Below are 11,176 nucleotides of genomic sequence, written 5' to 3'. Positions count from 1 at the left end.
GGTCTATAACCACCCACCTGACTGAACCACTCTTACATTCCTCACAACATGAAGATAAGACAACTTTTATTTCAGGTACCAGTAACTTACCTGGTGGTGGATTTTGAGGGCCGATGCCAGGAAAAGCAGAGATGGGTTCTGCAAACAAAATACATGGTTTGTTTAATTTAAGTGCATGAACAAGACAGTAGAACAAAGGACATTGGTTTAGATTTGTAAAAGGCAATTTCAGAGGCTTTTCTTTACTCAGAGGAGTGAATGGAACAGGTTATCTTGGAAGGATGGTAGAGGCCAGCACAATAGACTCATTTAAAAAGCAGCTTGATGCAGTAATGGGAGGATGGTAGAATGGGTGTTCTAGAGGGATTAGACTATATGCGCTGAAGGGCCTTCTTCATCCAGATCAATCTTGTGATGAATTATAGAGTCTTAATATGTTAAAAGAGTCAGATTTCTTAACCTGTTGGATTTTAATGCCTTTTTTTGCATTCCTTTCATGCACTTTACCTGCATCCACAGCTCTTCATGAAGCAAAAATTGGAATGTTTTCATTATAGAAGTCTCCATTAAGTGTGGAGGATTCACTGCACAAATTATGCTACTTACGGATGCATTGGTCCAGAGATAGGTGTGTTACTATGGCAACGTCATCGATCGCAATTTCTCCATTAACACCACTTCCAATGATGCCTTCGATGATAACCTGAGAACAAAAGGCAAATTGGAAAAAGTCTTGAGAGTAAAGAGGGGGACATCTGAGAGATGACGCAATGCAGGACCATAGCACTGGTTGAGCTGCATTGATTTCCGTGTTAAAGTTATTTTTAGGAGGCTTTTCCAAATCAAGTAAAGAAATTGTGAGGTTAGCGAGAAGGTTTTTTCAGTGTTGAGAGATTGACTGTTACCTGATAGTCAATGCTGTATCCCGGAAGGATGATCTTTCCTTCCTTCCACTTATCCCCCTGATTTCCCCTCAGTGACCAGAGCATCACATCGTCTGATTTCTTCTTCAGCAGCACCTGAAGATTCCCAACATTGGGGCCTTCCATGAGATACAAGAAGACCATGCAGCGATGGCTGTTCATTGGTGGTATGATGGGGCTGAGCAGCCTGGCGTGCTCTCCATTGCCCCTGTCATTGCCTTCGATGTGCAAGTAATTCCATTTATCTGGAAAGGGAGAGATAAAAGTCCCGGAAGATAAGACTCCTTCTTATGAACTGAAAAACAGGCAAATTGGACTTCTGTCGAGTAGAAGTAAACGCTGAGGTTTCTAAAACAGAAAAACCTTACTCTTTCCTCTGCAGCGCTGGTAGATTCAGTTGTACCTAAAAAATCTGACCATCAACAAGGAACCATTCCATTTAACATCCCTATTCTCATGATCGTCAGAATAGGTTTGTTTAAGCAAAGTTCAGACAAGCTGAGAAAGGGGAGACCTGGCTCCATGGGACTGAAAGATTAGCTCTAAAGGAGCTGCCTCAGACCTTCTCCTGTGCTGTAAATTTCTGATTTCCACTGCTGTAAGGTCAGTTTCATCTCCACCTCTCCTCCTCCTCCAACAACCAAAAATGAGAACAGAGATCACTAAAACTCCTAAAATAACTGCTCTGAGATTGATACCTCATGGATAGGGTGCTATAAAAATGCAAGCTGTTGTTGTTTTTGTAACACCGGGAGTGCCAGCTCTCCGCTAGCATCATCACTTTCCCCCATCAGGAGAGGCAGGTTCTGGACCCCCTGATCTTCACTCCCTAATGAGCAACTGACCGCACCAGACCCAGAACACATTTGGCTTTGCTTAATGCTGTGCTCCAAGAGGGTCTCACTGGCTCACGACCACCGTTGCAGGTCAGAAAGTTCTCACTTAGCCAAAGGGCAGTGATTAGCTCTGATTTAACTGTGGGCGTCTGTCAGCAATAAGTGGTTGCATGGCCATGGAATTAGACGGCTCACCATCATTCCATTTGCTCTGTGATTACCAGCTTTTGCGGTGAGGTTAGGATGGCGTCTGATTGCAGGGTGGGGCTGGAGGAATGTCTCAGAGCTGTAAATGAGCTGTGCCCAGCAGCGGGGCCACTACACTGTGATCCAGCAATGGCAAAGGTGCCAAAATCCACCCAGTCTTTTTTTTTTAAATGTTGACATTGTGGAAAATGGTGAAAAATTATTACAATTCTTGAAACCGGCTCCGAAACTAAGGCTGAATGTAGAATTCTGCCCCCATCTTAAGTTTTAACTTAAAATTTTGCTTCAACAATAACAACTTGCATTTGTTTTGCACCCCTCACACAGGGCAGCATCCCAGGGAATTTCAGGTCCCAGCCAGGGTTAGCATCAACCACCACACGCACCAAAAATAAATTCTGGGTGGTGATCGTTTTGTGTCTGTGTGTGGGAGGGTGGGGGAGAGGAGGTTGGGTGGAGAGAAATGACCGGTAACAAAGTCTTCTCAACTCTTTGCATTTGTAAGGACAAAAAAACTTCATTGTGCGATTTGCACCATTTTTGTACTGATTTACTGCTAATTTATAGAGTGTGAAACACCCAAAGAGGGACCCTAGGGTGCTGTTCAGTCTAGGTTTGAGGCACTGGGCCACATGTGGAGTATCTGCCTCATTACTCTCCCTTCCTGCAGATTTCATTAAGCACAAGGGGTGTTGCAGTAATCAATGGCAACAAACAATAAGCCTGCAAGAATAAACCTCATGCAACCCCCTCTTCACACGTTTCTTGCTCGCTGGTACAACAAATAATTATCTGTGGGTTTCTTTCTCTCCTCTACTCTCTTCATTCCTTCCTCGCCCCTAATATCACATACTCGTCTGCTGACTGGAAGACACTGACCTGCACTGCTTCTCTGCCACACCCAACAACAAGTTGCATTTATATAGCACCCTTACATGGGTAGCGTCTTGTGCTTAAATAGCCATATGTAGCTGCCTAGTAGCACATGCGTGAGTGGATCCAAAAGAACGTTTGCTTCTACAAGGAAGTACATGGCCTTTGCCCAACCAGAACAATAATAAGCCTTGCATTTGATATAGAGCCTAAAATATCAAACGTCTCAAAGTGCTTCACAGGTGATTGCTGTAAAGAGAAGTGACGTATGTTTTGTAGGCAATCGCGACACCCAGTATCCCACAGACAGCTTAAAGTAAATGACCAATTTTTTTTAAAAATCGGTGGGAGTGGGGGGATGTTTCTGGCCAGGACACCGGGAGAAACTGCCTTCTGTTTTCCAATGGTGCCATGAGATCTGTAACGTCCACCATGCTCTCACTATGTGGCAAACAGCAGGGTCAAGTCTGTGAGGTGAGGAGTTAATAAGGAGTAATGTTGCTTTAAGAGGTGCTGCAATTACAGCTGAACCTATGCATATGGATTAGCGCCAGAACCCGCTGTCTTGTGACAGTCTTGTGAGTAAACATGTTCTGTCATGCGTTTTAAATAGAGTTGTAACAGAACTCGACTGATCAAAGCAGTGTTTGAAGAAACCATGTTGTGTCTCAGCATTAATATTACAATGTCGAAACATGGCTGGCAAAACTCCAACCAGCTTGCACCACCACCACCATCCCACAATTCTCTCTTATAAAACGGAAGCAATTCAAACTTTCTTTTCTTTCAAAGTGCGTAATTTACCTGTGACATGTTCCTGGCCTTGTCCTGTGCTCCCAGGGCTCTCGGAGTGTGATCGCCATTTAGACTCGACTGTTGGGTCATGGGACCACCCACAAAGCTCATTGTCCCCCACGTCCCTGAAACTGCAGTTGAAACCCTCGATGCTGGAGTTGATGTCTGCACAACAAGAAATCAAAAAATCAACTGATTATTAATGCATCTGATAGCACCTTGTCACACTGAAACGTCTCAAAGGCTTCAAAGTGGTCTCTCCCATAGCGACTGTTTTTGTAGGGCAACTTGACAGCCATTTGCACCCGACTGAATCGTCTCACGAACAGCCATGAGATTGAATGAGGTATTATCATGGAGGATTTGGGGTAAGATGTCTGTTTTTCAAAGCACTGTGTGGTCCAGCCAAACAGACAGTCAGGATCTCATTTTAACGTCTCAGCCAAAGGATAAAGTTCACTGGTGTGTCAGCCTAGTCTCCGTGAGTTCAAAGTCATTGAACTCCAGGAGTCCTGTAGCTCAGTGGTTAGAGCACTCGCCTGGCAAGCGAGAGACCTGGGTTTGATTCCCGGTAGGGTGAAACCTTGGGCAAGTTTCCTTACTCCACATGCCCGATAATAATCCCTCAAGAAAGAAAAAAAAAATTGGTCACTGCAATTCATGACTGTTTGTGGGACACTGCTGTGCGCAATTGGCTGCCGCGTTTTGCCCACAAATATACAGTCAATTCACTTTACAGTGTATTCTGTGAAGTGCTTTGAGACGTTTAGAAGATGTGAAAAGCGCTATATCAAATGCAAGGATTACGAAGTCCTGATGTAGGGCTGGAACCCAACAACAACTTGCATTTATATCGCACCCTTCACGCGGGGTGGCGTTACCGGAGCATCTTGTCAGGGGAGTCTGACACAGAGCCAGGGGGAGAGAGGTGGGGAGGTAACTGTAAGCCCGATCAAAAAGGAAGGTCTTTAGGTGGGATTTGAAAGTTGGGAGGGAGGGGGAGAGGGATTGAGTTCTAGAGTTTTGGGGCATAGTCACTGAGGCAAGACCACCGATGGTGGAGCAGAAGGGACGAGAGACAAACAGGAAGCTGGAGCCAGTCAAGCGGAGGCAACGGGTGGCAGAGTTAGGTTAAGCAGATCTGATATGTAGGGAGGTGAGAGGGAATGAAGGGATTTGAAAATTTGTGAGCTGGCAGTGGAGGATGTTATAATAATCCTTGCATTTGATATAGCGCTTTTCACGTCGGGAGGACGTCCCAAAGCGCTTCACAGAACACACTGTAAAGTGAATTGACTGTATATTTGTGGGCGAACGCGGCAGCCAGTTGCGCACAGCAATGTGTTCATTCAACTCTTCATCTTGGACTGGATTTGACTCCAGGCAGCAAAAGACAAAGGAGCACACTCACAAAACCACTGCCTCATGCTGTCCTTTTCATATGCTTTTCTTGTAGTTGCAATTTTTGTCTTGTGGTTAATTAAATGCCGCAGAGAGATCAATCAAGCCCTGCTCCTGGGTTTCATAGGTTACACCAATGCCATATACAACAGGGCGAGAAGAACATGATGGTCAAACTTTAAACAGGGTGTCTGATGATCAGGAGGTAGACTTTCTAAAGGACTGATCTCTCGCTTTTAAAGAGGGAGTCGACAGTGTGACCAGTTCTTTAAAATGGGTGAGCGCTGAAACTTTCAGTTACGATTAATTAACAAAAAAAGGAATATGCCCCCTCAATAAATCCATTCCCATATACCTATAGATTGCCGTCACTTTTATAAAGGCTTTCATCAGCTTTACAATTACTACACGATCCTAATGGCTAAAACTTAAACAGTAATGGAGGAGTTCTTATGCAAAGGCCCACGTTAAGGACCTCATGAAAAAAAAGCACTGTTGGTGCCCTATAAAGAATAAATCAGTAAAAGACATCTCTGGATTTACCACAGCTTATTAGGGAGATAAGCAAATTGTATTTTGAAAGAGCGACAATCATCAGCAGATAAAAGGGAAGAGCAACAGGTGCAGACAGAGAGGTGTGAAATAGAATTTGAGCAAAAATACTCAACGGAATGTGAGGGAGAGAGAGAGAGAGAGAGAGGGAAGTGGGAAAGTGCAGTAGCACCTGCTGTCACCATAGAAACGGAGAGAGAAAGGCGAGCGCGGAGGGAAGAGGTGCTGAACCTGAGTGATCGGCAGCTGGGGGGCCCTCATCACGTCAGTTACGAGATGGGAAAAGGCCGAGAGGTTGCATTAATGCAGAGAAATAAAAGCCTCACAGGAGAAAGGAACTAGCTCGACGTGTGTTCGAACTGGTAACATCTTTATAGCTGCAAATGAGGACAGGTTGAAAGGGTCAAATATTCAGAGGTCGGCAATTTGATTGTCAGATCAGGCGGCATTGCAACTAACAACCTGATGTTAAAGGAGACATGTCGCTATACAGGAGAGCTGCACAAGGGAACTAATTCCCATTTAAATAAAATTCCAGATTTTCTACACTACAAACTCCTATTTGGGACATTATTGCATGGGCACCAACAGCCACCGTTACTGGTGCCGAGTGAGTGCTGGCAAGGTACCAGGTCAGAGGTGGGGAGGATCAGAGCTGGAGCCTGATTCTGCCCACTCTCCTCCAGCAAGGTTCACCACAAAGCCATTAGGAACGAGAGTCCTGAATGTGTTAAGCGCTCAGACCCCACCGCACCTCGATATAAATGCAAGTTGTTGCTTTCGAGTATTTTCCCTACTCCATAACCCAGTGACACCGGGGACAATTGCATTTTAGCCTTGGATCAAATGTGGGATGGGGAGGACAAGTTTGCAAGGCTATAAGGAGCGGGGATGTGGGATTGATTTGGGTAGTTCTTTTTAAAGAGCTGGTAGAGACACGATGGGCCGAATGGCTTCCTTCTGTGCTGTATAATTCTATGATTCTTTATGAGAACCTAGAGTGCTGCCATTTCAACAGCCAATGTTGGCTCATTGAGACTAGGTTTCTCCTGAATGGTTAGTTTATTGGTTTACTGGTTAGTTTAGTCTGATTGGATGATTTATTGGGCCCGATTTTGCCCTGTTTGGCCTGTTTCACTGGGTCGGGATTCCTATTGGATGTGTTGCTTAACCCGAACATCTCACTTAGAAAGGAAAAATAAACTAGCTTTACTTGTGTACTCAAGCTAATAAAAAAAACAGGCTACCATCTCTGGCTGACTGTTGGATTGCACGTATTTGGAACTCACCAGGAATATCAGGGCGGTCTATGCAGGCTGGGTCATTCTCATCAACACAAGGAGCTTCTGTGACATTTTCTCCGTTTGACCTGGTGGGCAATAAAGTTGCTGCAGAAGTGGTGGGCTCTAGAAGGAATAAAATGGACCTGGTTAGGTTATGCAATGATTGCAAAATAAAAAAGTAATGGACGATATATAAATGCAGAGGCGACCGGGCAGGTCGCTGGTCGAGTCATTTTACTCTCTTAGGACCCACAAGACATTCGTACAGTGAAGACATTGCCCCTTTAATTCCTGTCCCCACTCCCCGTCTCCATCTGTATCTGAACCGTTTACTCAACCATTGTATGGCAAGATGGAATGTTTGGTGCTGGAATAGCGCTGAGCACTGACTGAAGCACATACCTGCAGATGCAAATTTCTGCCTCTCACCCGCAAACCCCAGCCTGATCGCACACAGGAGCAGTCTTTGCTAACGTTAGTAGATAACAATCATTTTAGAAATGTGAACAATGTGCTAATGCCCACTGTCTCGGGCCGATCGGTTTACTCATTTTCTTTAATCTTGCTGCTAACGTACATGAGATGAGCCTTTAGACCTCATTTGGATCTTATATTAATTATATTACATGCAGCTCCCTGCAGCAGCAGAGCCCGACAAGAGTGACAAATTGTCTTCATTTTGCCACTGTATGAAACAAGACCCAAATCCGCTCCACAGATGGGCTTCCTTATCTCGGTCACAAGTTATGAAAATGGGACTTCAATAAATGCAAATGTTATTAGAAGAAAATTATGGTGATATTGCGTTTTAAAAAAATCCATGACCAATTTAACGCATAATGAGTTCTGTGAAATCTTTCATTTCAAAGATCCTGCTTGGGTTATGCCTCAACTTAAGATGGCAGAGGGGGAGGGGACACAGTTAGTATTCTGCAGAATGTCTATGTTTCATATTGAGACAGTATTATAAATATTAATGAACCGCTCTCTCTTTTCGAAGTCCAACTTGGCTCTGGGTCAAATCTGTCAAAAGCAAATCATGCCTTGATTACAATAGCTTTTAAAATCCTTCTGAAGCTTTTCATCAAGTCACTGCGGAGATTTGAAAATATCTTTGTGCAATTGATTTCTGGTCACCAACCAATATTACACCTTGTGTTATAAGGGACCCTTACTGTGCGAAAAAAAGGCCTTTAATAATAGTAAAAACTATAAAAACAAGATAGCACTTAGGCAGGGATTTTCACATAGGTTGAGATGCCACAGTACAATAGGGAGCACTGAGCAGGATGAATTAAGGATGCTGACCAAATACATGTTCAAAGTGGTACCTTTTTAAGAGGATTTGCCATGCAGAGAGAGGGAGAGGAAGCAGAGCAAAGAGGTTTGGAAGAGATCTCCAAAGGGCAGTGGCTAGTGGCTGAAGACAATTTGGGGGCTCCTGTGGGGGGAAAGGGAGTGAGTCAAAGAGGAAGAGGGAGTGAGCGATTGTGGAGAAGAATTGAAGAAGGGGATGAACAGTACTGTACATACAAGGGGAAAACAACCAAAGTGGAAGAGTGAATAGGCAAGCATGCCTTGGGGAAGACGGCAGCAATTATAATATTAAAAAATAACAACCATTATGTTTGGTACATCTCCTTTCACGTCAGGAGAACATCCCAATGTACTTTGCAGCCTGTACTGTAAGCTGTGGTGACATTTCATTTAAATTGTTTTGGGGAGAGGGGTGGGGGTGGGGGAGGCGATTATAAGCCAGGACACTTCTGTTTTCAAATACTACCATGGGATCTTTAGCGTCCACCTCAACAGACAGATGGTACCTCAATGTAACATCTCATCCTAAGCACTGGACCTCCACTGGATTGGAGTGTCAATTTAGACTATACGAGTTCCAACCTACCGACTTGGAGACGAAAGTGCCACCAACTGAGCCAGGCTGACACAGAATGGCCAGAGAGCAAGCAGTAATACTGATATAATGTTACCCTGACTCGCACCCCCACCCCCCACCAACATTTCACCTTTTCTCCCTTAATATTTGATTTCTTCCATTCACGATAATGACAAACCTGGAAGTGATAACAAACCACTGCGAGTGGACACAAAATAAAACGCGGGGTTAAAAAGAAAGCTTGGCCGAAAGATAAAGAAATAGTGCTACTCCCAACATCTAAAGGGCTATAATTCAAATCCCGTATTCACTCTAAAATGCTTTGGGCATTGTAATCAAAAGCAGATGTCTGGGACGTTCACACTGGAGGCCAATTGAGTGGGACCATAAGGCATGTGTAGTGCCATATTAACATCCATACCAGCGGGTGGATAAACTATGCTCAGACCTGCTCTATTTGCCGTTCTGTTGAAAGGAAGTTCTCTTTACGTTGGGAGTCTGCTGGGTAGCCAATTGTGGGTTACGTAATGAGAAAATTGACCGGGGGAGGGGGGGGGGGGGGTTTCGGCACGGGGTGTGGGAGGCAGAATGGGGAGCTCTGCCTCTTCAAGGCTGATTAAGAACAGATCCTTTCATTTCACGACTTCCTGTGTTGGGAACTTATAGGCCAAGTATTCGAGATGTGGTTTCACAAAATGCTTCCCCACACCCAAACATCTGGTGAACAGCCCTGAGCTTTGAGTGCATCCCCCCCTCCCTTCCCTCGCACAGACACACACACACACACTCCAAATGCTAATTAGCAATTCATACAGCAATTCAGTGAATTACACGCAGAACTTTCAGAATTCAAGTCACTCTTGTTCATTCAGCCGAATGCACACATATTTCAAAGCTGTCAACGGATCAATTTCACACATATCCTTTCAAAAGGCTTGTATTTTACAAAACAACATCTGGGTTGTGTCTTAAGGACCATTTCATGTTTTACGTATTTTACACAAGAGTCCATGCCGTAAGACAACCAGGTGGTTACAAGTGAAGGAAGCCTGTAAGAGTATGCACGAATGCGCGGGTATGTATGCGTCTGTGGGTATGTGTTGGAAGAGACGAGAGAATATGGTGCGAGTGAGAAAGCTAGTTTGAGAGATTACGTGCGAGTACAGGCTGTATATGTGATAAGACTGGGAGAAAGGGAAGGCAATTGAAAGCAAGTGCATGGTGGAAGACTGATGAATGTAACTGTGCAAGTAAGATATAATAATCCTTGCATTTGATGTAGCAACTCATCACATTGTCAAAGTGCTTGACATCATTTACTGTAGAATATAGTGACTATATTTTGTAGCTAAATGCAACAGCAACATCCCACAAAGTGAAGTGAATGAACAATTTTATCTGGGGAATTGATAACCAGGACACTGGGAGAAATTCTCTTCCCTTTTCAACTAGTGTCGTAAAATCTTTAATGTCGATTTGAAAAGGCAGACTAGGACCTCGGTTTAACATCTCATCTGAAGGACGGCACCTCTGACAATGCAGCACACCCTTGAGTGCCAGCCTAGGCTTTGAGTTCAAAGTCGTGAAGCTTGAACCCTCAACCTATTGACTAAGAGTGTGAGTGCTACCGACTGAGCCAGGCTGACAACTCGGGAGCTAGCGGACATGTGTAATTTTGCTTGAGGCGACATTTGATAGAGATTCACAGGATCCTATTTAATCAAATGGCATTTTCCAAATTGGCCAAGTCCTTGCCTGTTCTTGGAACTTGATTTGTGTAGGTGGTATGGAAATCCATTGCTTAGCAAGCTGTGAGCAGGAAGTAAGTGTAAGTGAAGCTATGTCCGTTCAGTAGCCCAGGCTTCCACCTTTGTCAACACCTTTGCCAATGGATCAGTTGGGAAGCGCAACATACCAATGAAATCGCAGCCCAGCAGCTCCATACGCATTCCTATTCCAGCAGGAGACCATCTCTCTGGGTAAACACGGACGTATCGGGCTGGCACAGGATCAAACCTACGGATCTCTGGAGTGTCATAGTTCATGTTCCCTTCAAACAGCTGGATGGAAAGGGGAAGAGATTAAAAAGAAATTCCCAAATTACCAAAACTGCAACTATAAAACCATTCCAAAGCCACACAGGAAACATTGTACACCCAATTTCTGTGTTGATACTGAAATGTGCAGGGTTTTGGGCATTCTCTGTGTCATATGGTCACAGGGGAAAGAGAGGATTAACAGTTCTTTTAGGTAGCTAAGGGAAATGAGTTTGGAACAAACCTTAACACACTTTTCACTGAATAGTCAGGCTCCCCAATGCACTATAACTGGCACTGAGGCAGGAATCTCCCCAAACAGTCCTTAAAGTTCACATCTCGAGAAAGGAGAGAATTGTCATTGATGTGTTAAATG

The 11,176-nt window shown here is 44.3% G+C and overlaps 1 protein-coding gene and 1 non-coding gene across 3 annotated transcripts in view; one reads left to right on the top strand and one right to left on the bottom strand.

The window, feature by feature from the left end:
* Positions 1-11,176, bottom strand: part of LOC103182945 (neuropilin-2) — a 75,546-nt gene that overhangs the window by 17,836 nt on the left and 46,534 nt on the right. For both annotated transcript variants that reach the window (XM_042336391.1, XM_042336392.1), the window contains exons 10-15: positions 10,680-10,824; positions 6,877-6,993; positions 3,644-3,799; positions 906-1,168; positions 607-703; positions 91-138 (exon numbers count right to left, since the gene is read on the bottom strand). In XM_042336391.1, the coding sequence (XP_042192325.1) occupies positions 91-138; positions 607-703; positions 906-1,168; positions 3,644-3,799; positions 6,877-6,993; positions 10,680-10,824 (826 nt within the window). The remainder of the gene's footprint in view (positions 1-90; positions 139-606; positions 704-905; positions 1,169-3,643; positions 3,800-6,876; positions 6,994-10,679; positions 10,825-11,176) is intronic.
* trnaa-ggc lies at positions 4,143-4,214 on the top strand. The gene has a single exon. It is a non-coding gene; the product is annotated as a tRNA-Ala (tRNA).

Source organism: Callorhinchus milii, unplaced genomic scaffold (genome assembly GCF_018977255.1).
Source record: "Callorhinchus milii isolate IMCB2004 unplaced genomic scaffold, IMCB_Cmil_1.0 Scaffold6, whole genome shotgun sequence".
Lineage (NCBI taxonomy): Eukaryota > Metazoa > Chordata > Chondrichthyes > Chimaeriformes > Callorhinchidae > Callorhinchus > Callorhinchus milii.
This window is presented reverse-complemented; position numbering and strand designations above follow the sequence as displayed.